This window comes from Oncorhynchus gorbuscha, linkage group LG20, assembly GCF_021184085.1.
Source record: "Oncorhynchus gorbuscha isolate QuinsamMale2020 ecotype Even-year linkage group LG20, OgorEven_v1.0, whole genome shotgun sequence".
NCBI lineage: Eukaryota > Metazoa > Chordata > Actinopteri > Salmoniformes > Salmonidae > Oncorhynchus > Oncorhynchus gorbuscha.
The window spans coordinates 1,330,728-1,356,665 of NC_060192.1; the positions used below are offsets into that span (position 1 = coordinate 1,330,728).

The 25,938-nt window shown below is 46.1% G+C and overlaps 1 protein-coding gene across 4 annotated transcripts in view; it reads left to right on the top strand.

Annotated features, from left to right (window-relative positions):
• The window catches only part of LOC124006966 (cytospin-A-like), a 28,718-nt gene continuing 2,780 nt past the window's right edge, over positions 1-25,938 (top strand). Inside the window, exons 1-13 of one of the 4 annotated variants that reach the window (XM_046317175.1) lie at positions 1-111; positions 6,685-6,883; positions 6,997-7,159; positions 7,277-8,979; positions 9,136-9,343; positions 9,622-9,695; positions 9,925-10,094; positions 10,183-10,468; positions 17,385-17,463; positions 20,595-20,687; positions 20,907-21,024; positions 22,165-22,267; positions 25,744-25,860. In XM_046317175.1, coding sequence (XP_046173131.1) covers positions 6,722-6,883; positions 6,997-7,159; positions 7,277-8,979; positions 9,136-9,343; positions 9,622-9,695; positions 9,925-10,094; positions 10,183-10,468; positions 17,385-17,463; positions 20,595-20,687; positions 20,907-21,024; positions 22,165-22,267; positions 25,744-25,860 — 3,276 coding nt within the window. In that variant the 5' untranslated portion in view covers positions 1-111; positions 6,685-6,721. Of the gene's footprint in view, positions 112-6,308; positions 6,423-6,684; positions 6,884-6,996; positions 7,160-7,276; positions 8,980-9,135; positions 9,344-9,621; positions 9,696-9,924; positions 10,095-10,182; positions 10,469-17,384; positions 17,464-20,594; positions 20,688-20,906; positions 21,025-22,164; positions 22,268-25,743; positions 25,861-25,938 lie in introns of those variants that run through there. The other 3 variants (XM_046317171.1, XM_046317172.1, XM_046317173.1) reach the window with 3 other exon arrangements.

The following is a 25,938-nucleotide window of genomic DNA, read 5'->3' on the forward strand; positions in this document are numbered from 1 at the left end:
GTCGGCGTCCTGTCAGAGACAAGAGACAGAGGTGGGACGCTGGGGATGGAGTGCATGAAATTAACAATATTTGGAAACCGATTATCGCTGGTGTGAACGAACGAATTCCAGGTAAAACGGGTTGGACGTGTTTTAGTATTCTAATGTTGTTTGTGGTAGCTTTTGTGGTAGCTTGTGCTAGCTAGGTTATTAGCTAGCTAGTTAACTTCAGCGAGCCAGCAGTGTCTCTGATAATTAGCTAGCTAACGTTACAATGTAACACCATCGAAACAATACACCACACGTATCTAGCTAACTAACGTTAATTAACTAACGTCAGCTAACCTAATAGAAAATAAATTACCTTTTTGTCTTTGCTCTCTTTGATTTCGTGAGCTAAGCAAACGCTAGCTAAGTCGGCTAGCTAACGTCACTTGAAGGAGCTAACGCTAGTTGTCATAGTTTCCAGTTGGGACACTTTTAACATATTCCGCAGTTATAACGTTATAATGACAGATGGTTTTGTTTTCTTTATTCAGTGGCATTTTTATACCAACTCAAATCTCAGTTTTACCCAATATATCTTGTCCGTGAGTGCACTGCCAGTGACTTGTGTGTTGTGATCCATTATACGCCAACCAACCTTCGTTATTGCATTAAGTAACCTAACCATATGTCTAATGTAACCATACTAAACGTAACATATCATACTCATTTGTGACCGACCGCCTCGGTCTTACGTTGCAAAATGTGTAATTTCGTTTTTTTTTACATTGGATAAAAGTAGAGACTCCGAACTAGAAGATGCTACATCTTACACAGGAACAAAGGGGAAAGTAATTTTGCTTTGAAAGTTGATGAACTTGTAACCCCACTTTTGATGAAATGGCCCAGCACACCTACGAGAGAACTCTTCTTTGTCTACACCCATTCAGCATAGTTCACACCCTCTTAAACCTTAGGTGGGACGATCTCTTTAAGGATACACATGTGAGGCCATGTGCTAAACAGAGTGAGTAGTTTTGTAAACAACCAAAGATTTCAAGACTAAAAGCAGTAGCCTACAACAAGGATAAGGTACAAATACACTTTATCTCGTCCTTGACCTATATCCTAATCTGATGTTGGTGCAGGTCATGTTGTTATTCACATTATCGTTACTGTAAACACAGACTATATCAAATAAGATGTGCGTTTATTTGTCACATTCACAGGATACAGAAGGTGTAAACAGTACAGTGAAATGGTTACTTGCATAGTAGCAATATCAAAAACAAAAGTGTCCAGATAAATGTTTTATAAATTAAAAATAATAATTATTAGATGCATACCTGACACACTTGTCTAAATTGATGGGTCATGTGAACGAAATGCTATAACCACCTCCCAGCCACATCTGTAATCAACCCCAGACACACCTGGCTAATTTGATGGGTTATGTAAACATCTGACAAAGTGGAGTCTTTTGTTTAGACATGTAGCTAACTAGCTAAACAATGAACTGGCATCATCCAAACTCCTCCTACTATCAATACAAACATTGTCATAGCTGTAGTATGAATCTGCAGGTAGCTAAAGAGCTAACCAACTAGGTTCCTTGTCAGCTAGCTAACATTAGGCTGTAACTAGCAATACAAATTAATTTCTGACTCAAATAATATCACTGCACAGATCATACACGTAATGTTTGATAGCGAGCCAGCAAGCTAACATTCGCTAACTAGCGAACAGTATGCTTTAACATGCAAAGAAAATTACTTTTTGACAAAATTAGAAATGTATATTATCTGAAAATGTAGCTAGACTCTTCCCCGAATACATGGATGGCGGACTGGAACCATTTAACTCTGTTTTGTTTGTAGCTACATCTTGTTTGGCCAGCGTTGTCAAGTCACTCTGGTTCACACTGACCATGGTGTGTGCAGAAAGTAGCCCATCACTTTTTCCAACTGATCTGTCGATAGTACCTGCTAAATTCAGTGCATAAATGTTGTTGAGAAAGGTAGCAAAACTTTTTTTGTATTTTCTCGATGGCTAACGTTATATCTTTCAAAAACAGCGCGGTAGATAGGACTATTAACACACACTGAGCAGCTCTCGCTATAGACAGAAGCATTCTACATGGCAGACCAATCCAAACTCATCTCTCGGCATGTCCAGCCCATCCATTATCTCAGCCAATCATGGCTAGCAGGAAAGTTCCTGTCTTTTTCCATGGCTAAACCAACTAGGCTCGTAATTGAACTTTTATTTGTATTTACGGATGGAGTGCAAGTTTGATATTAAAGCACCTGAAAGATCACATGTTCCAGAAGACATTTCTGGGGGGGAAAAACACTATTTGATCAAATAAAAAATAAAAAAATACATGTTTACACGCAAATGCCACTCCTGTGAAGTAATGACGCGCGGCATATGCCTAGTTTCCTGAAACGAGTCACATTTGACTGCCCCATATTTACATTTACAATGTTACGTCTAGTCTATGAGTCCAGGCTGGCCAGGCAGCACTCTTATAGGGCATGGTTTTTAGGAGCAAGATGGGGAATTTGAAGCGATAGACTAGCCTATCTAGTGTATGATTTTTATTCTCGCTCTGCTTATACATTGAAAGAGTGCAGCTTAAATACATTGTGGAGCAGCACATGTGGGCCTATTCTCTATATAAGCATGGACAGTGAATCATGTTCTGGGTTTTGTGACAGCATTCCTTATGCATTCCTCTTCTGTGATGCTCAACTCGGGTGTTCTTGATATGATAGGGTACCTGACAGGAGCCATCTGGTGCTGTAAATAATAGTGCAGATGGCCTCTTAGAAGACAGCAGTGTTTTGAAAACCTGCCGCATATTCATTTGAGGTTCGTTTGTGGGATTCAGCAGTGTTATACCGTACTGTGTGAGAGACCGAGTCGTGCTCAAACAATGCTCACTTAGTCTAACTGGTAGTCATCAACCAACATGATTGTTTCATTCAGCTGATCTCCAATTTCCTTCCTGCCCCCCCCCCCCCCCCCGTACAACCCTTTGTCCTTTACACCTTTGTCTATCTCTACTCTCTAGTTATCAGCATTGTTTCCTGGTGATTGTGTCGAAAGTCTGTCCGTTCTCAAGCCTCAGCAGCACCAATCTATATAGGCCTAGTACAAACCATACTATGCATAGTCCCTGCTCACTTCCTCCAGTAACTATCTGGTCTGCTTTAGTATTGGCTTTAATTAGGTCGATAGGAAATTACAGTAGTCACTTTTGCCTTACCTGCATGTACAAACGACCTCGACTAACCTGTACCCCCAAACATTGACTCGTTACCAGCACCCCCCTGTTTATAGCCTTGTTATTGTTATGTAATTTTATTGTTACTTTTTTCTTTTTTACTTTCGTTTATATTGTCAATATTTTCTTATTTCTTGGAACTGCATTGCTTGTAAGTAAGCATTTCACGTTAGGGTTTACACCTGTTGTTCAGCGCATGTGACAAATACAATTTGAGTTGAGTAAGCCATGCTCAGTGGGGATCCAAAGACTCAAGACTCAGCTCAGCTGACTTTTACCCATTCAGTGGCTCACTCAAGGTTAGGCTCGATCATTAGACTCTGGCTCGCCCTTGGCCTGTCCACTAATTGCATTACCATTCAATTAGATTTTAATCATAGGCAACTGATTCAAGTTGTAAGCTAAGAGTGCATTAAGAAAGCTTTAAATTATAGGCTATTTCAGATCAGTCAAATTTTTATGTGGACTTGAAACAACAGAAATACATCTGCTGACTGACTGCCCTAACATTTGAAATTCCTGAGTTGGCTGTGTGTGTGTGTGTGTGTGTGTGTGTGTGTGTGTGTGTGTGTGTGTGTGTGTGTGTGTGTGTGTGTGTGTGTGTGTGTGTGTGTGTGTGTGTGTGTGTGTGTGTGTGTGTGTGTGTGTGTGTGTGTGTGTGGCTGTGTGTGTGTGTGTGTGTGTGTTGTCTGTGTGTGTGTGTTGGCTGTGTGTGTGTGTGTGAGAGAGAGTATATCCTATTCTCACACACCGCTGAGTTAAGAGTTGGTGGAAACATCTAGCTGCTAGTGGCTATTACCATGTCGTCCCATCCCCCTCTCCTCTTGAAGTCCAGAATTCCAGCTAGGTTATGTTAGGATTTCGTAGTCTGTTATTGTCCGGTCCATCTTCAGGGAAGAATGTCTACCCTGACCCCCCCTGGTACTAATATCATGAAGCTCACCATGGCCAGCCTATGTTTATTTACTGTATTTTAGGCTAGGCCTGTGTGTTCTTCTGGTAGTGGTTGTAAATCATTTAGCATAATGCTTCACTCTACAGAAGGATCTAGATTAGGTCATGTCTTCATCACTGCCATTCATTCTGTGTCTGACTGGTCTTGTTGGGTTGTTTCAAGTAGTAAGCCTTTCTAGAAACTGTCTGACTCAGGGTGGTGTTGACGTCTACTAGCCTCTTGTTTGAACATGATGCGCTACAAGGATTGTCCCTGTTACTGGAGGCCCCATCCCAGCCAGTGATCCATGTTGGTGGGCTGCTGTCTAAGGTGTGTCTCCAGGCGTCTTTGTCTTGTCTGTCCAGGGTGGGTCTCCAGGCGTCTTTGTCTTGTCTGTCCAGGGTGCGTCTCCAGGCGTCTTTGTCTTGTCTGTCCAGAGTGGGTCTCCAGGCGTCTTTGTCTTGTCTGTCCAGGGTGCGTCTTTGTCTTGTCTGTCCAGGGTGCGTCTCCAGGCGTCTTTGTCTTGTCTGTCCAGGGTGCGTCTTTGTCTTGTCTGTCCAGGGTGGGTCTCCAGGCGTCTTTGTCTTGTCTGTCCAGGGTGCGTCTCCAGGGTGCGTCTCCAGGGTGCGTCTTTGTCTTGTCTGTCCAGGGTGCGTCTCCAGGCGTCTTTGTCTTGTCTGTCCAGGGTGTGTCTCCAGGCGTCTTTGTCTTGTCTGTCCAGGGTGTGTCTCCAGGCGTCTTTGTTTTGTCTGTCCAGGATGTGTCTGCAGGCGTCTTTGTCTTGTCTGTCCAGGGTGCGTCTTTGTCTTGTCTGTCCAGGGTGCGTCTTTGTCTTGTCTGTCCAGGGTGCGTCTCCAGGCGTCTTTGTCTTGTCTGTCCAGGGTGCGTCTCCAGGGTGCGTCTCCAGGCGTCTTTGTCTTGTCTGTCCAGGATGTGTCTGCAGGCGTCTTTGTCTTGTCTGTCCAGGGTGCGTCTTGTCTGTCCAGGGTGCGTCTCCAGGGTGCGTCTTTGTCTTGTCTGTCCAGGGTGCGTCTCTAGGCGTCTTTGTCTTGTCTGTCCAGGGTGCGTCTCTAGACGTCTTTGTCTTGTCTGTCCAGGGTGCGTCTCTAGACGTCTTTGTCTTGTCTGTCCAGGGTGCGTCTCTAGACGTCTTTGTCTTGTCTGTCCAGGGTGCGTCTCTAGACGTCTTTGTCTTGTCTGTCCAGGGTGCGTCTCCAGGGTGCGTCTTTGTCTTGTCTGTCCAGGGTGCGTCTCCAGGGTGCGTCTTTCTCTTGTCTGTCCAGGGTGCGTCTCCAGGGTGCGTCTTTGTCTTGTCTGTCCAGGGTGCGTCTCCAGGGTGCGTCTTTGTCTTGTCTGTCCAGGGTGCGTCTCTAGGCGTCTTTGTCTTGTCTGTCCAGGGTGCGTCTCTAGACGTCTTTGTCTTGTCAGTCCAGGGTGCGTCTCCAGGGTGCGTCTTTGTCTTGTCTGTCCAGGGTGCGTCTCCAGGCGTCTTTGTCTTGTCTGTCCAGGGTGCGTCTCCAGGCGTCTTTGTTTTGTCTGCAGTACAAACAGGTCAAGTTCAAAGACAAGGGGGCTGGGAAAAGGAAATGTTTAGTAGTGGTCGTAATGGTCAAGATTTATCTTGTTATTTAAAATCGACTGATCTGTGAGTGGGGGACTTAGACTTCATCAGGCAGGCAATATGTGATTCATTCTAGGTGATGGCGAGTAGCCTGTTCAATTTGAATAATCAGTCTTCAGACATAGGCCGACATGTAGTAGAATACTTCCAAAGGCCAGCTACTGTACTGAAAGTGAAATGTTAAGAATAAAGTGAGGGATTTTTGTCATTGCCTGGGCACCGTTATAGGCCTGCACACACAGGCTCCTCATGCCTTTTTAAGGCAAGGCCCAGCTGGCCTGCCCAGACCACAGTTACTGCAGCCGCAGTTCAACCGCCTCATGATGATGTGATGAGAGAGGCAGCTAGCCTACACGCTGGAGACGTCCAATCACACGCTTTGCTTTGTGTGCTTTCAAACCGGCATCCAATGACCGTTCTCACCATGTGGTCTGTGTTTGTGTCTGAGAAGGAGGTAGTGCTGGCTGGCGTTTGAACATAAATAGACCACAGCACGGGAGAATTGTAGTCATTTAGTCTCTCCTCCAGATTAAACAGCAACTCTGTAGCTAATACCTAGCCTCTAGATCACAGGCCATGTCTTCTCCCAAGAAAACTACTACCGCAGGCATCAGGTAACTAACAGGATTTTCAAAAGGCAATCTAGGCTAATTGAGTGTTCTTGCAATAGATTTAAAACGAATGATTTACAAACTAGTATTTAGAGGGGCTGCATCCTATAACACTTGTAGTTTTTAGGCTAAGCGTTTGTCAGTCTTGTTGTTTAGTATTTATAGTAGCTGTAAGAGGTTGTTGACTGAGGTTAATTATGGTTTTCCCTCTGATACATGCATCATCCTGTTATTAACTCATCTTGTGTGTTTTTGTTCCATACAGACTACGCTGTAAATGTCCGAGAAACCGAGAGCCCGGCATGAGGAAAGCAACCAGGCCAGTGGCAGGCGTCTCCAAAGCCACAGCCGCAGTCACCAAGGCCCAGACCGTTGACAAAGTCAAGCCCGAGGGCGTCACCACCACCATGGGCACAGCCGGCAAGATTACAGCCAAGACCTCTGCCACCGCGCCACTGTCTAAGGTTCGAATGCAGAAGGCAAAAGCGAGCACTGGCTTCATACTGCAACGACAACCCTTTTTATCTTTATAGGTCCAATAGCTGGTATGATAACTGTCATGTTTCTCTTTGGCCAGGCGAAGAGCAATGATGACCTTCCATCAGTAACAACAGCAGGCAGTGGAGCCTCTGCTGGGAGCAGCACTATTCCCAAGGTGAAGAAGACTAGCTCTGTCCACTCTTCAAACTCCTCTACTACAGGTACCAGCAACCCAGAGGGCAAGACAAAGACCAACTCCGGTACATCATCAACACATAGAGCTACTTACAGACTATGCTCTGTTTGTGATTAGCTCTGACCACAATAAAAATGCCAACTTCTTGACCTTCAATAATGTTCTGTATTGTACTCCTCAGGCAAGCGTGGGACCTCCTCCGTGGTGAAGGAGCTTGGTTCATCCCGGGAGGGACTGCGGGAACGCTCCAGAACTTGCACCACCAGCAGGAAGCTCTCCGGACCCTCCGATGCCTTGTCACCGCCCAAGAGAGTCCGCTGCCGGACTGTGACTGAATCTGAGTCCCGTATGAGCAAGTCCAGGTCGAACGGGCAGCTCAGCGACAAGACTGTCCTGGAGAGCAGGGTGAAGGACCTGCTGGGTCTGGCCGAGAGCAAAGACGTGGAGATCCTCCACCTGCGCACAGAGCTCCGGGGCATCCGTGTCCAGCTAGGCCTGCCCGAGGAGGAGGAAGAGGATGGGGGGAGCAGAGCCAGAGAGGAAGGCGAGGGAGAGGAGACTGCTGAGGTTAAGCCTCCACAGGACCAGTCGAAGGAAGCCCCTACTCCTCTCATCTCTGCAGACGTGGAATCCACCCTGCTCTTGCTACAGGACCAGAACCAGGGGATCCGCGGAGAGCTGAACATGCTGAAGAGTGAGAACCGCATGCTGAAGGACCGGCTCAACGCCCTGGGTTTCTCCCTGGAGCAGAGGCTGGACAGCCCCCTAAAGACCCTGCAAGGCCCCTGCCTTAGCTTGGATCTTCCCCCAGCCCGCAATGGCAGTTATGGAGATGGAGGGTGCCCACGGGCCTCTTTTTTACACGAGGTCTCCCCTCACAGCTCTGCCTGCGGCTCTACTGAAGACCTACTTGACCCCCGGCGAGTCATCTCCCCTGAGGCGGCCGACAGCGAATGCAGCGAAGCCTACCAGCCAATCACCTCCAGCGATGATGCCCTGGATGCCCCCTCTGGTTCTGCCTCTGCCTGCGGCTCCTCCTCCGAGTCAGAGGGCGGGCCACCGAGTCACGGCGAACGCTCCCGTAGAGGCAGTAGTGGCAACACCAGCGAGGTGTCGGTGGCCTGTCTAACGGAGCGCATTCACCAGATGGAGGAGAATCAGCACTGCACCTCTGAGGAGCTCCAGGCCACACTACAGGAGCTGGCTGATCTGCAGCAGATCACCCAGGAACTAAGCACAGAGAACGAGCGACTGGGCGAGGAGCGGACCATCCTGGTGGATTCCCTGTGCCAGCAGGGCGACCGGCTGGAGCTTTACTACCGGCAGAAGGACTACTTCCGGGGCCTGCTGGATGAGCACCGCGTGGCGTACGCCCCGGCCGACGAGGAGGACACTAAGAGCGGGCGCTACCTGGAGCTGGAGCGCCGCTACGTGGACCTGACGCAGGGCGCCCACTTCGAGAGGGAGCAGCTGCTGGGGGTGCAGCAGCACCTGAGTGGGGCGCTGAAAATGGCAGAGCAGGACAACGCCGAGGCCCAGGGCCTCATCTCAGCGCTGAAGGAACGGGTGCACGTGGCAGAGCGGCAGGCTGATATGGAGCGCAGGGAAAGAGCGATGGCGGCCGCAGAGCTGGAGGCCATGAGGGAGGCGGCTGGGGGGGAGCAGGCGGAGCTGGCTCGGTGTAGAGTCCAGCTGGAGCAGGAGAGGCTGAGGGTGGCTGAGCTCTACTCCATCCACAATGCCGGGGACAAGACGGACATCCGCCACCTGCTGGAGAGCGAGAGGAGGGACAAGGAGAGGGCAGAGGCTGAGTCTGTTCAGCTGCAGGAGGACCTGGACCACACCCACGACGAGGCCGCCAGGCTACAGGACGGCATCCGCAAGGTCACATATTCTCATAGTTAAAACGCTTTCCATTCAGATTATCCATCAGTCCGGGATATTTTTTTTAGTGTTAGTATTTCTCCCAATTCATATCTTCGTATGTTCATGATACGTGTGCTCACACATACATCTATGCATCTCCCATTCTCCCGTCAGCTGGAGGAGGACTTCCGTGCGTTCCGTGGCGAGGTGCAGAAGCAGTTGGCTGAGCAGAAGCGGGCCCTGGACCAGCAGTGTTCTGAGCTGGAGGAAAGGGACACAGAGGTCTCTGACATGAAGGAGACCATTTTTGAGCTGGAGGACGAGGTGGAGCAACACCGAGCCCTCAAACTCCACGATAACCTCATGATCACAGACCTGGAGAGTGAGTGTTGGATGGACGCTAGGTTACATCCCCAAATGGCACCCGACCCTATTCCATTTGTAGTGCACTACTTTTAACCAAGGCCAACAGGGTTCTGGTCAAAATGTGTGAACTATTTAGGGAATAGGGTGCTATTTGGGGTGTGGTAGCTCTCAGGTAAATGGACTAGGGGGAAACCTGATGTGTGACCACAAGGTGGGGATGTGGGACCATTATAACACATCCAAGTAAGCCAGTTTATCTCCATCTCCGTTCATTTAATCATTTTTTTCTTTCAGACTCCGTCAAAAAACTACAGGACCAAAAACATGACATGGAGCGTGAGACGAAGATTCTGCATCGAAAGCTACGGGTAATTTGGGGAAGCGGGAGGAATGCTGTCCTGTGCCTCATCCAGATCGGAGTTAAATGTTGCTCTTGTCTGGAACATAACATGAAGATATTTAACACAGATGTAATAAACATGGGTGCGAAGGCCCTTAGTGTTAGCCCATGGCTGCATCCCTACTCCCTATATAGTGCACTACTTTTGACTAGGGCCCACAGGGACCCATGTGATTGTGTGTCCATACCCGTTGCAGGAGGAGTCTATGGAGTGGCGTCAGTTCCAGGCCGACCTGCAGACGGCGGTGGTCATCGCCAACGACATCAAGTCCGAGGCTCAGGAGGAGATCGGGGACCTGCGGCGCCGCCTACTGGACACGCAGGAGAAGAACGAGAAGATGAGCAAAGAGCTGGAGGAGCTCAAGAAGTACGTGGTTGTTGTGGTTTGTTGTTGTTGCGTGCGTGTGTTCCAATCTCCCTGTGTCAAAGATATTGACCGTCTGTTATGTCTCTAGGCAGGATGAGGAGAGGGGCAGGGTGTATAACTACATGAATGCAGTTGAGAGGGACCTAGCTGCCCTGAGGCAGGGCATGGGTCTCAGCCGACTCTCCTCTACCTCCTCTGAGCCCTCTCCAACCGTTAAGACCCTCATCAAAAATTTTGACAACGCCTCCACTGCAGGCCCTGTCCCAACCTCCCCCACAGCAGCCGTGCCAGCAGTTACCACGATGGTTGCCCGTACACCCCTCAGCCCCAGTCCTCTGAAAACCCCACCTGCTGCTGCTATCTCTCCCGTACAGGTAAGAAAAACACCCGATGGAAGCCCATAAACAGCATTCTGAACCAGGTCACCAGGCGGCACAGGTCACCAGGCGGCACAGGTCACCAGGCGGCACAGGTCACCAGGCGGCACAGGTCACCAGGCGGCACAGGTCACCAGGCGGCACAGGTCACCCCTGAGAAGGAGGAAGCTGTAGGTCTCTAACCCCATCCTGATTGGTTTGTTAGATGTCTGCCCCTTTATCGTTCCTTTGTCATTGTCTTTGTAGAACTACTGAGAATTCCAGACCCATTCAAGACCTGATGGTTTCTACCCTAACAGTCAAGATGTCCTCAAGTTAACTTGAGATTTATGCTCTGAATAGGTGGCACATGACAATTATGTCACAAAACAGGAGGTTTGTGTGTCAAGTCAGGTTGGATGGAGAATGAGGAAGGGTGATTCTTGAACATTAACAATTTAACTTCTAATGGGTTCAGTTTAATGTCTTGGCCAACCTTTGGTTAGAACAGGCCCAACGGCATTTTAACTTTCACAAGACCAGTGAAATAAGGCAGGCTTTCAGAGCTAGCACTGCAGCATGTTGTTTGAGTTAAGCTCCTGTGTTGGTTGCCAGTGCCAGCTATGTTAGCCTTGCTCATTCTAAACTGGACTTGACACTCAGTCTGACCTTTTTGGGGAATAGAGCATCTGAAGCTCTAGATATCAGAGAGATCTGTCTCTACAGAAATAGAGCAATGTGTCTTGAATTAGGCATAATTATTTTACAGGCTAAGTTTAAGTGCAATTGAGAGATTTTTTTTCTTGTAGGCTACATGTTCACAATTATACACTGGCTTCTAAAAAGAAGCCTTAAACCTCTCTGGGATATGTGGGACGGTAGCATCCCACCTCGCCAACAGCCAGTGAAATTGCAGGGCGCCAAATTCAAAACTACAGAAATCCCATAATTAAAATTCCTCAAACATGCAAGTATTTTACACGATTTTAAAGATAAACTTGTTGTTAATCCCACCACAGTGTCCGATTTTTAAAAAGGCTTTACGACGAAAGCACGCCAAACGATTATGTTAGGTCAGTACCTAATCACAGAAAACACAGCCATTTTTCCAGCCAAAGAGAGGAGTCACAAAAAGCAGAAATAGAGATTAAATTAATCACTAACCTTTGATGATCTTCATCAGATGACACTCATAGGACTTCATGTTACACAATACATGTATGTTTTGTTCCATTAGGTTCATATTTATATAAAGAAATCTGTTTACATTGGCGCGTTACATTCAGTAATGTTTTGCCTTTAAAACATCCGGTGATTTTGCAGAGCGCCACATCAATTTACAGAAATACTCATCATAAATGTTGATGAAAATACAAGTGTTATGCATGGAACTTTAGATCAACTTAATGCAACCGCTGTGTCAGATTTCAAAAAAGCTTTACCGAAAAAGCACACCATGCAATAATCTGAGTACAGTGCTCAGACAACAAAACAAGCCACACAGATATTCGCCATGTTGTGGAGTCAACATAAGTTAGAAATAGCATTATAAATATTCACTTATCTTTATGTTTTTATCATAAATCTTCAATAATGTTTCAACTGGAGAATTCCTTTGTCTGTAGAAATGCGATGGAACGCAGATCACTCTCACGTGAGCAGGTGTGATCAGCTCATGCCACTCTAGCAGACCTCTGACTCATTCAGCTCTCATTCACCCCTCCTTCACAGTAGAAGCATAAAACAAGGTTCTAAAGACTGTTGACATCTAGTGGAAGCCTTAAGAAGTTCAATATGGCCCCATAGACACTGAAAGATTAGTGGAATCTGTGTGGGTAGCTGGACAGGTAGGATGACTGACAGTGAAGGTGAACAGGTGGTCACGTGTCAGGTGACAGAGGAATGGATGAGACTGAGGCAGGAATTCCTTTAACCATAAAGTGGTATATTTACTGAGTAGTCTGTTCTGCATCACAAAGGAAACAAATAACATGTATACAATCAAATTCATAATCAAAGATCAAATCATATCAGTCATTATTAACATAAGTTAAGGAATTCAACAGTCCAGTTCATTAAGAAGTCAATAGTAATCATCCGCGAGTCATTTAGGCTCAACTATTTATCATAAATCATGAAAGAACACAAACAGTGAATGGTTATACAATCTATAATCCCCATTATCAAAGTCAATCAGTTAGCAAAACAATGACATTTCTCATTTCAATCTTTCAATTGTCTTCATGTGTACATATAATTAATTTCAATACACATGAACCATATCGATTGCATAATGGGCCTATGAGGATCCGTAGGGCCGCGATCATTGACAATTCACATTACACAATATGTTTGAAGCTGCGCTCCAAGCCGCACTCCGCGGTAATAACTATTAACAGTAACTGAATGGCCCACTCTCCCGATCGCCACAGATAATTCAGATGAAAGGTAAGAGTCGGTGGACTTACATTTAAGTCATTTAGCAGACGCTCTTATCCAGAGTGACTTACAAATTGGTGCATTCACCTTACGTGGATTCATGGATGCACAGAACTTTCTGGATCAGATGGAGTTAAGGAAGAGACAGCAGCGAGATCAGGCGATGGCAATTTCCTCCATTTATGCAGTTGAGATCTGTCGGACATTTCCACCTGACCTAATTAAAGCGCCCCTGGCCCAGCTGAGTAAATGGCAATGAGTTAAAGGATTATTCCACCAACTCCATGGGCCTTTTCTACAGACACTGTATATTCGATAGGCAATGAGTTGAAAACTACAAACCTCAGATTTCCCACTTCCTGGTTGGTTCCCACTTCCTGGTTTTTTCTCAGGTTTTTACCTGCCATATGAGTTCTGTTTTACTCACAGACATCATTCAAACAGTTTTAGAAACTTCAGAGTGTTTTCTATCCACATCTACTAATAATATGCATATATTAGCAACTGGGCCTGAGTAGCAGGCAGTTTACTCTGGGCACCTTATTCATCCAAGCTACTCAATACTGCCCCATAGTCCCAAAGAAGTTAAACCAAAATACCTTTGGTTGGTCTTCATATTGCCACCACCAAAGTGTAAGTCAACATACACAGGGAGCCTATTCACTCAATCACTCTGTAACATTGTTCATTTGGATCGGTGGGTTCTGTCTGTTTGGCGCGCAGCCAATCTTTTCAGTGAATTGGAAGGCCGCTGCCTGCGTTATTTTTGGTTCAAGCTATAGGAAAATCTCTTCCGTGAAACAAAGCTCTGTATAGCAGAGCAGACAGACAAAGCTCTCCTAGAGCAGACAGGCGATGGTCATGAAACATTCATTTACCCTGTGGAGTTTATTTTGAGAGCGGTCAATATAGCAGGTGCCAGGGAGATGCCCGTCCCTCACTCTGAGGGACCTCACTCGCATTTTAATGAAGATCAGGTCTGAGTGGTCAGATGGAAACAATATATCTAGGTTGGTGTAGAATAAATTAAGCACTTTACAACATGACGATATTTATTTATTCTACAATGATCGTACAAAACATTAGGAACACCTAAGGCTGTTACGGTGACCGTATTAATGACCGTATTACCGCCACACCGGCAGTCACAAGTCATGACCGCAGTCAAATTCCACATGACCATTGAGTCACAGTAACTAGGCTTCTCCGAAACTGCGCTCTGTTGCCTCTGTCACTTGTAGCCTACCAAACTTGCTAACGGCCGTCTCTAATGACCGGTACTCAGTGCTTTATTGTTCCTCTAAATCACTCTGACGCAAATGCAATCGTAAATATAATCAAACAGTTCATGAGAGGCCTGAAATTCAGAGTTTGAGTACAATAGGATCACCTGTTGCCCAGTGAGAGCCAGCTGTTCCTATAAGCTCATGTTACGCAACATTTCTATAGGCATTTGCGTGAGAACAGTTGTAATGGCCTCTATTAAAAAGAGGAGGATTCCATCAGCTTTCTTAGGCTAGGCCTACTATATTTGTTTCTCAACTGTCCTAATATTAAGCACATTGCTTTGCTTTATAAACGGGTAACCTATCTGGCTGGCAGTAAAATGAACTACGGGAAAAGCCCATAATGCCCATTTCGAAATAAAACATTATTTTACACACGCACTACATGGCAAAAAGTATGTGAACATAGATTTATGGATTAAAAGGGTATTTAATCGAGCATACAGCCATGCAATCTCAATAGACAAACATTCGCAGTAGAATGGCACGTATTAAAGGGCTCAGTGACTTTCAATGTGGCGCTGTCATAGGATGCCACCTTTCCAACAATTCAATTGGTCCAAATTCTGCCCTACTGGAGCTGCCCCAGTCAACTGTAAGTGCTGATATTGTGAAGTGGAAACGTCTAGGAGCAATAACAGCTGAGCCGCAAAGTGGTAGGCCACACAAGCTCCCAGAACGGGACCGCCGAGTGCTGAAGCGCGTAGCGCATAAATATTGTCTGTCTTCAGTTGCAACACTCACCACCAAGATCCAAACTGCCTCTGGATGCGATGTTAGTGCAAGAACTGTTCGACGTGAGTTTCATGAAATGGCCGAGCAGCCGCACACAAGCCTAAGATCACCATGCGCAATGCAAAGCGTTGGCTGGAGTGGTGTAAAGCTCGCCGCCATTGGACTCTGGAGCAGTGGAAACGCGTTCTCTGGAGTGATGAATCACACTTCACCACCTGGCAGTCCGATGGATGAATCTAGATTTGGAGGATGCCAGGAGAACACGACCTGCCTGAATGCATAGTGCCGACTGTAAAGTTTGGTGGAGGAGGAATAGTGGTCTGGGGCTGGTTTTTCATGGTTTGGGCCCCTTAGTTCCAGTGAAGGGAAATGTTAACGCTGCAGCATACACTGACATTCTAGACGATTCTGTGCTTCCAACTTTGTGGCAACAGTTTGGGGAAGGTCCTTTCCTGTTTCAGCATAACAATGGCCCAGTGCATAAAGCGAGGGTCATACAGAAATTATTTGTCGATCGGTCTGGAAGAGCTTGACTGGCCTGCAAAGAGCCCTGACCTCAACCCCAGGAAGAGTAGCTGCTGCTTTTACAACAGGCAATGGGGATCATAATAAAATACCAAATGCCCTTTGGGATGAATTGGAATGCCAACTGCGAGCCAGGCCTAATAGACCAACATCCATTCCTGACCTCACTAATGCTTTTGTGGCTGAATGGAAGTAAGTCCCTGCAGCAATGATCCAACATCTAGTGGAAAGCCTTCACAGAAGAGTGGAAGTTGTTATTGCAACAAAGAGGGGACCATATTCATGCCCATTATTTTGGAATGAGATGTTTGATGAGCAGGTGTCCACATACCTTTGGCCGTGTAGTGTATTATTTAGTATTTGTAAAGACGAGATTAAATTGAGAATAGTGAGAATAGTGTGATGAGTGAGAATATTATCACTTGTGTACAAACAGGCAAGAGATCAGGGCATGCATTTTTTTGCGACCTTTTTTTAATCATAGTTTCATGCATCATGTAGCATATGTTTTGCTAAGGTTTCTATCGCAACTAAAGTGGCCAAATAACTCCAAACGTAAAGGCCTAGGACCCCTGGAACATGGATGGAGAGCCCATAGCCTACAGCGCCTAGTTAAGTGTTTTTTTTTTGTGGGAGGTTCTAAAATAATGTAAAGAACAGATTAAATCAAGGAAAGTCTGATGGGTGCGAATATTATCAATTGCGTGTCAAATTTTGAATGAGAGACTGATTAAGTGTGTGCAGCCTGCACAAGAAACAGAGCAGAGTGCTTGCTCCTGACAGTAGCCTCATGCAACCTTCGACTGTATTAGAGATCAAAACATATAGCCTAACGTTTTTATCACAACTGAAGTTTCATGAATAACTCAATGAATCATATAGGAGGACATGTTTCTTTGTTCACCACTCAACACAGAATACCATTTGCACTCCTCGGATATTACTATAAAATAATGCCATAGGACCTGCCTAACATGCGTCATAGCCAGATCAGGACTGGACATAAGGACGACTCAGAATATGCTATTCTGTTCTTCTTCACGTCATGTTTTTTTTAGACCTGCCTAAAATGAATAATGGATTTATTTTGATTGTGTAGACTATATTATACTGAACAAAAATATAAGCTCAGCAAACAATTTCATCTATCTTACTGAGTTGCAGTTCATATAAGGAAATCAGTCAATTGACATAAATTAATTAGGCCCTAATCTATGGATTTCACATGACAGGCCCACTCACTGGGGAGCCAGGTCCAGCCAATCAGAATTAGTTTTCTACCTACAAAAGGGCTTTGTTACAGACAGAAATACTCCTCAGTTTCATCAGGCTCCTGAGTGGCGCAGCGGTCTAAGGCACTGCAGTCCCTGGTTCGAATCCAGGCTGCATCATATCTGGCCGTGATTGGGAGTCCTGTAGGGTGGTGCACAATTGGCCCAGTCTGGGTTTGGCTGGGGTAGGCTGTCATTGTAAATAAGAATTTGTTCTTAACCGACTTGCCTAGTTAAATAAAGGACATCAGCTGTCCAGGTGGCTGGTCTCAGACTATACCACAGGTGAAGAAGCCAGACGTGGAAGTCCTGGGCTGGCATGGTTTGCGTTTGTGAGGCATGGTCTGCGTTTATAAGGCCGGTTGCCAAATTCTCTATAACGACATTGAAGGCGTCTTATGGAGAGAAATTAACATTAAATTCTCTGGCATTTCTGCAGTCAGGGAGCATGCAATTATCCTATCCTCATAAATAAATTGTGTGTGTGTGTGTGTGTGTGTGTGTGTGTGTGTGTGTGTGTGTGTGTGTGTGTGTGTGTGTGTGTGTGTGTGTGTGTGTGTGTGTGTGTGTGTGTGTGTGTGTGTGTGTGTGTGTGTGTGTGTGTGTGTGTGTGTGTGTGTGTGTGTGTGTGTGTGTGTGTGTGTGTGTGTGTAATTCTCCTCTGTTGCTATGTTAAAGAGGCACACTGCGTCGACCCCCAAACCCCTGTCCTCCATGGTGGATAAAAGGTCCAGCTTCACAGACCTCAATATGCCAGGTGGGTACAACGGTCTTCATTCATATCAACCATATTCTGTTGGACAACCGTTATGACTCCAATTAGTCGACTGGTTGTTTTGTTTGATCAGTCGGCTTTTGGTCGAGAAAGATTCCTTTTTTTGTCGAGAAGTAGAAAATATATAGCACCAGTCAAAAGTTTGTTCACCTACTAATTAAGGGTGTTTCTTTATTTGTACTATTTTCTACATTGTAGAATAATAGTGAAGACATCACAACTATGAAATAACACATATGGAATCATGTAGTAACCAAAAAAGTGTTAAACAAATCGAAATATATTTGAGATTCTTCAAAGTAGCCAACCTTTGCCTTAATGACAGCTTTGCACATTTTTGGCATTCTCTCAACCAGCTTCATGAGGAATGCTTTTCCAACAGTCTTGAAGAAGTTCCCACATATGCTGAGCACTTGTTGGCTGCTTTTCCTTCACTCTGCTGTCCAACTCATCCCAAACCATCTCAATTGGGTTAAGGTCGGGTGATTGTGGAGGCCAAGTCATCTGATGCAGCACTCCATCACTCTCCTTGGTCAAATAGTCCTTACACAGCCTGGATGTGTGTTTTGGGTCATTGTCCTGTTGAAAAACAAAAGATAGTGGGGACTAAGCGCAAACCAGATTGGATGGTGTATCGCTGCAAAATGCTGCGATAGCAATGCTGGTTAAATGTGCCTTTTTGAATTTTAAATAAGTCAGACAGTGTCATTAGCAACGCACCATCACACCACCTCCGCCATGCTTCACGGTGGGAACCACACAGGCGGAGATCATCCATTCACCTACTCTCTATCTCACAAAGACACGGTGGTTGGAACCAAAAATCTCTCATTTGAACTCATCAGACCAAAGGACAGATTTCCACCGGTCTAATGTTCATTGCTCGCGTTTCTTGGCCCGAGCAAGTCTCTTCTTCTTATTGATGTCCTTTAGTAGTGGTTTCTTTGGAGTAATTTCACCATAAAGGCCTGATTCACAGTCTCCTCTGAACAGTTGATGTTTAGATGTGTCTGTTACTTGAACTCTGAAGCATTTATCTGGGCTAAAATCTGAGGCTGGTAACTCTAATGAACTTATCCTCTGCAGCAGAGGTTTCTCTGGGTCTTAAATTCCTGTAAATTCCTGTGGCGGTCCTCATGAGAGACAGTTTCATCATAGCACTTGATGGTTTTTGCGACTGCACTTGAAGACACTTTCAAAGTTCTTGACATTTTCCGCATTGACTGACCTTCATGTCTTAAAGTAATGATGGACTGTCATTTCTCTTTGCTTATTTGAGCTGTTCTTGCCATAATATGGACTTGGTCTTTTACCAAATAGGGCTATGTTCTATATCCCACCCCTACCTTGTCACAACACAACTGATTGGCTCAAACGCATTAAGGAAGAAATTCCACAAATTAACTTTTAACAAGGCACACCTGTTAATTGAAATGCATTCCAGGTGACTACCTCATGAATCTGGTTGAGAGAATGCCAGGAGTGTGCAAAGCTGTCTACATGATTCCATGTGTGTTATTTCATAGTTTTGATGCCCTCACTGGTATTCTACAATGTAGAAAATAGTCTAAATAAATAATAACCCTTAAATGAGTAGGTGTGTTTTGAAAATAGGCCTACCTGAATAGCCTACAGCACAAATAGACTACAGCTGTGTCTGTGCAGGAAACTCCGAGGCCCAGAATATTTTATACAATGTTGCAAGATTTGCTGGAATCAGCTTCAGGCCTGACCCAAGTTAATAGGTGTTACAATGTTTCAAGTTCGTTGCAGACAGGCCATGTGTAGCCAATGTGATTTGTAGGATGTTCATTTTTATCAGGATATTTTCTACCTGTGGCTGCAATGTTTTTATTTGTTGGCTTTACGTAGGCATTTTTTACATAGTTGGCAATAAATTTACTTTTTAGGTTTATCATTTTAATATAGATTTGGATAGAGTTCTGATTAACCACATGACAATGATTTTGCGATATGAAGACATTATTCTAAATTAAATTAAACTGTTCCACAATTTTTTTTTTTTGAAAACCATAACTGGCACACAGATTGGTAGAAATGGTAAGATAAATTGGCATTCCACATGAGAAAGGTTTCTGACTCCTGTAGTCTATTTACCGGCAACTTCAGGAGAGTAACGGCAGAATCACCGAAACCCAGCATGTGCATTTTTAATTGTGTTTCTTCTGGTTATCTTGATCTCTGGCTCTCTTGAATCATTTGTGTTCTATTTCTTCAAACGGTGTGCTTAAAGCATCAGACAAGCTCAATGCATATAGTTGATTTCACGAACACTCCGGGTGTTTTTAATAAAACATTTGAATTGGAATATTTTGACTAATTTGATTGGTCGAAAGAACAGACGACTACGATTTTGGGCAATCACATGACCCTTTAGTCATTTAGTAGATGCTCTTCTCCACTTAGTCAGGGCCTTCAACTAGTTTCGTAGATTTCTTCACTGCGCCGTGACATATCAGGCGAAGAACCCCGCAAGACAAGACTGCCGTCTAGGAGGTATCGCTTGGACAGTGGTGGTTGTAATGGTAGGGCAGTATGTAGCAGACGGGTAGGGGATTGGATAACTCCGACCCACCAGGACTGTGAGATTGACCTCTATCTTGAGTGTCAGGTGTAATAATGGAAGAAGCCCCAGACCCTTAACACTCTTTCATTTTAAAATGAGGTTCATATAGCAGGCAGCCCTCAGTGGGGAGGCCACAGGCCCAGACAACAGGGCTTGGGGAAAATGGAGTCCTATTCCCTGTATAGTGCACCACTTTAATGACTAGAGCCCTATAGGCCCCGGTCAAAAGTAGTGCATTTAATAGGGTGCCATTTGTGCTACGGACCAGGAGGAATGGGAGTATGCCACGGTGGATTTAGCCCCCTGTTCACACGCTAATTTAGAGCCACCCCTGCTAGCTCAGCTCACACTGTTTTTCCACTAAGCTTGGCACATTTGGGGAAAAAGTCTGCCTGCATTAACAGGTATTAATGAAGGTTTTAACTTGGGCTCTGAAGGTAGCTTATTTTACTGGTAGGGCTCTTAGTTCCCCTATGGGTTAATTTTAGAGTAATAGGGACTGATGTGTGTTCTCCATCCCCAACAGCAGATCACCTGTTCTGGGCCTCCTCTGGGACCCGCACCCCCTCTGCCCTTCAGAGGGTCCCCAACACGGACTCCTCCTCCAAGACCCTCTCAGGTGTGTGTTTACGTCACCATATGTACCTGTGTCAGAGGCTGTAACATAAATATGTGCCTGTTGTGCCTGTTGTGCTCCACAGGACCTGATTTGCATAGTTAAAAGTAATGTGATTGTGGTACAGGACCTGATTTGCGGCTTGATAGTTAAAAGTAATGTGATTGTGGTACTGATGACACTGTGGTAAGCTACTACTAAAACAGTGACCTGTGTCCCCAGTGTCTCGCAGGAGCAGTGAGGAGCTGAAGAGAGACATGTCTTCCTTAGAGAACACCTCCTCCCCTGCAGCCTCCTCCCCCACCGCCTCAGTCCCCCCCTCCACAAGGGGACGCTTACGGTATGCTCTCTTGCTCTCCGTGTGTGTGTGTGTGTGTGTGTGTGTGTGTGTGTGTGTGTGTGTGTGTGTGTGTGTGTGTGTGTGTGTGTGTGTGTGTGTGTGTGTGTGTGTGTGTGTGTCTCTGTGTGTGTGTGTGTGTCTCTGTGTGTGTGTGTGTGTCTCTGTGTGTGTGTGTGTGTCTCTGTGTGTGTGTGTGTGTGTGTGTGTGTGTGTGTGTGTGTGTGTCTCTGTGTGTGTGTGTGTGTCTCTGTGTGTGTGTGTGTGTCTCTGTGTGTGTGTGTGTGTCTCTGTGTGTGTGTGTGTGTCTCTGTGTGTGTGTGTGTGTCTCTGTGTGTGTGTGTGTGTCTCTGTGTGTGTCTGTCTGTGTGTCTGTGTGTGTCTGTCTGTGTGTCTCTCTGTGTCTGTCTGTGTGTCTCTCTGTGTCTGTCTGTGTGTCTCTCTGTGTCTGTCTGTGTGTCTGTGTGTCTCTCTGTGTGTCTCTGTGTCTCTGTCTGTGTGTGTGTCCCCATGGCTCCTCTGCCCTGTAGATGAACAAATAAGTAGATGAGAAAAGTGATTGATTGTCCAGTCTACCAGAGGGACGCAGGGGGCGAACTGGAAATGCCAGGTAATTCGGGAGGCGTTGACTGGAAATCTAATTGACTGCAACCTGATAATAATATATTGACCACTGACAACACACACTGCTCTGAATGGCTGAGGGGCTCGACTGAAAGGACACATGTTCTCCTTTCACTATCTCCCTCTCGTTCCTGAGCTCCATCTGTGTATTCCCCTCTCTCTGAATGATTCAATCTCATGGAAGGATTCTATTGTTCACCATCTTGACATGCTTGTTGGTGAATGCAGGGGGCTGGGAGAGTATAGTTACATAGGATGACAGACAAAAAGACAAATGTTTTTCAATGTCCCCCCCCCCTGACGTGTTGTAGATGATCATCTTCTGAAAGAGACACGATGAGACTGTTTCCTGGACACAGATAAAGTCCAGTGCTGGACAAAAGAAAATCAAGCTCAATGGGGAATCTCCATAGAAAATGCATTATAGTCCAAGATCAGGCTTACTCTGTGTCTGTAAAACACCCCTTTTGTGTAGGATCATTCTTTCTGTCCTCTTTAATTTCTGTTGTTTGTCCATAGGGAGGGGAGAAAAGACGCCCTGTCTGCACTGGCCAGGGAGTACGGGGGATCCAAGAGGAACGCTCTGCTCAAGTGGTGCCAGAAGAAGACTGAAGGATACCAGGTATGAACTAACAGGGCGGGGAATGGGTCGAGGCTACAGGCACACCCCAACTAGCGCACCGTACTTATTCCATCCCATTGGACAATGCTTTGATGTCTCAACAGGTTTAGATGCAGGAAAGAAAATCAGATCATTACCGTTACTCTGTTTTAATCAATAGGGTCAATGCCTTATGCGCTTTCTCCAATAGCTGCAAACACAGACGGTAAACACTGTTTCCTTCCTGTTCATTTCCAATCAGAGCCCCTTCTTACTCCTTCCAGGCTTTTAAGATGTTTACCCACCAGGAAGCATTACGGTCTGCCCTGTCTAGTTACCATGGTAGCAGTTAGGCTTTACCCTCTCCAGGAAGTGTGCCAGACTTCACCGATGTCCCGGCCCTTCCTCTGCCCTCTCCCTTTCTCTGAATCTCTCCACGGCACGGGCTGGGGCACGTTTGTACAAATGGGCATTTTGTGCTACAACAGAGACAGTCGTGGCCAAAAGTTTTCAGAATGACACAAATATTAATTTTCACGAAGTCTGCTGCCTCAGTTTGTATGATGCAATTTGCGTATACTCCAGAATGTTATGAAGAGTGATTGCAAAAATTCCCTCTTTGCCATGCAAATGAACTGAATCCCCCAAAAAACATTTCTGCTGCATTTCAGCCCTGCCACAAAAGGACCAGCTGACATGTCAGTGATTCTCTCGTTAACACAGGTGTGAGTGTTGACGAGGACAAGGCTGGAGATCACTCTGTCATGCTGATTGAGTTTGAATAACAGACAGGAAGCTTCAAAAAGAGGGTGGTGCTTGGAATCATTGTTCTTCCTCTATCAACCATGGTTACCTGCAAGGAAACACATGCCGTCATCATAGCTTTGCACAAAAAGGGCTTCACAGGCAAGGATATTGCTGCCAGTAAGATTTCACCTAAATCAACCATTTATCAGATCATCAAGAACTTCAAGGTGAGCGGTTCAATTGTTGTGAAGAAGGCTTCAGGGTGCCCAAGAAAGTCCAGCAAGCGCCAGGACCATCTCCTAAAGTTGATTCAGCTGCGTGATCAGGGAACCACCAGTACAGAGCTTGCTCAGGAATGGCAGCAGGCAGGTGTGAGTGCATCTACACGCACAGTGAGGAGAAGACTTTTGGAGGATGGCCTGGTGTCAAGAAGGGCAGTAAAGAAGCCACTTCTCTCCAGGAAAAACATCAGGGACAGACTGATATTCAGCAAAAGGTACAGGGATTGGACTGCTGAGGACTGGGGTAAAGTCATTTTCTCTGATGAATCCCCTTTCCGATTGTTTGGGTCATCAGAAAAAAGCTTGTCCGGAGAAGACAAGGTGAGCACTACCATCAGTCCTGTGTCATGCCAACAGTAAAGCATCCTGAGACCATTCATGTGTGGGGTTGCTTCTCAGCTAAGGGAGTGGGCTCACTCACAATTTTGCCTGAGAACCCAGCCATGAATAAATAATGGTACCAACACATCAACCGAGAGCAACTTCTCCCAACCATCCAGGAACAGTTTGGTGACGAACAAAGCCTTTTCCAGCATGATGGAGCACCTTGCCATAAGGCAAACGTGATAACTAAGTGGCTCGGGGAACAAAACATCGATATTTTGTGTCCATGGCCAGGAAACCCCCCAGACCTTAATCCCATTGAGAACTTGTGGTCAATCCTCAAGAGGCGGGTGGACAAACAAAAACCCACAAATTCTGACAAACTCCAAGCATTGATTATGCAAGAATGGGCTGCCATCAGTCAGGATGTGGCCCAGAAGTTAATTGACAGCATGCCAGGGCGGATTGCAGAGGTCTTGAAAAAGAAGGGTCAACACTGCAAATATTGACTCTTTGCATCAACTTCATGTAATTGTCAATAAAAGCCTTTGACACTTTATGAAATGCTTGTAATTATACTTCAGTATTTCATAGTAACATCTGACAAAAATATCTCAAGACACTGAAGCAGCAGATTTTGTGAAAATTAACTGTATAAACCTATTTTTTGGGGGGGTGCCCTATGGAGTTGGGGGGTGCCCTATGGAGTTGGGGGTGCCCTATGGAGTTGGGGGTGCCCTATGGAGTTGGGGGTGCCCTACGGAGTTGGGGGTGCCCTACGGAGTTGGGGGTGCCCTATGGAGTTGGGGGTGCCCTACGGAGTTGGGGGTGCCCTACGGAGTTGGGGGGTGCCCTACGGAGTTGGGGGGTGCCCTACGGAGTTGGGGGGTGCCCTACGGAGTTGGGGGGTGCCCTACGGAGTTGGGGGGTGCCCTACGGAGTTGGGGGGTGCCCTACGGAGTTGGGGGGTGCCCTACGGATTTGGGGGGTGCCCTACGGAGTTGCCCACGACTTTTTAGCTGTTCAGGAAATGGAACGACAAGGCCTTTGCTACAATGCTAAATAGCCTCTAGTTTGTATTTTCTATTGGTCCCCTTGCTCCCGTCTAAATCGTTTTCTTTCCACAAACAGTGTTCTCGCTTGTTCTCTTTTTATATATACGGTATATAGTCCTATGTGGCATTGTTTTCACGAGGCCCATAGTTAATGTGTTCATTACCCCTCTGTTGCTGCTCGGAGTGCTTTGTGCCAGTTGACTCACTGTAAACACACTGCTACCAGCCAAGCCTTTCCTAACCCTGTTTTTCCACAGATTATACTCTAATGCTCTCTGCTGGGATCCTCCTGTCGCGTGAACTTTACTAATGCATCGTTGCTTCATATACTCCTCTGGTAAAAGGGATGCATAGAGAATACATGCCTTAAACATGCCTCATTTTTATGTTCCTTGTTTCTAAGTATGTCAGCGGTTTAAAAGTCCTTTCTCAATAGTTGTCTGTTTTTTGTGTGGGTGGAAGGTTCCGAGGAAAAGACCAGCTTGACTCACCATAGTTAGTGACTAGAGTGCCTTTGTCTGCTGCATGTGTAGTCCTGGTTAACACCAATGAGACGGGTGCTGTGATCCCGGAGAGCCAGTGAATTGGGGTCCCGCAGAGAGCAGCGACGCCTCTTGGCGGAGTACGCAGGCACCCCCTTCCTCTTCCATGCTCCACACTGCGGTGTCCCTTGTGTAATGGCGCCCTGGTATCTGTACCATTTTCTTCTCCCCATGTCCCTTGACACGCAACGTCTCTGATAACTGACAAAGGTTCCCTGTGACCCTTAGAAGACATGTGAGGGCTGCCTTGCTGTAGACGGGGTCTGTGTCCCAAATGGCACCCTATTCCTTATAGCGTGCTTTTGACCAGGGCTCATTGGGCCGGCAGAAGGGGGTGGCGAAAGGGGGTGGCGGAAGGTTGAAGTCAAACTCTCTCGCTCGAGTGCAAGGCAGTGTGAGTAACCACTAGTTAATAAAACATGTTCCTTCTTCCACTTCCCTTGGAAGACCACGGTTTGCGTAATCTACGGTTGTTGCTGGTGGTTTGGGATGACATGATCAAACATCAGGATGGGTTTTGTTGATCCTGTTGTGCTCCTTCGCTGCAGAACATTGACATCACCAACTTCAGCAGCAGCTGGAACGACGGGCTGGCCTTCTGTGCTGTTCTCCACACCTACCTGCCTGCCCACATCCCCTACCTGGAGCTCTCCAGCCAGGACAAGGTGAGATCGAGGCTCCCACTGTCAGCTAAGGCAGTCATGGTGGAGTCCCTGGACACAGATTAAGTCTAATCGTGGACT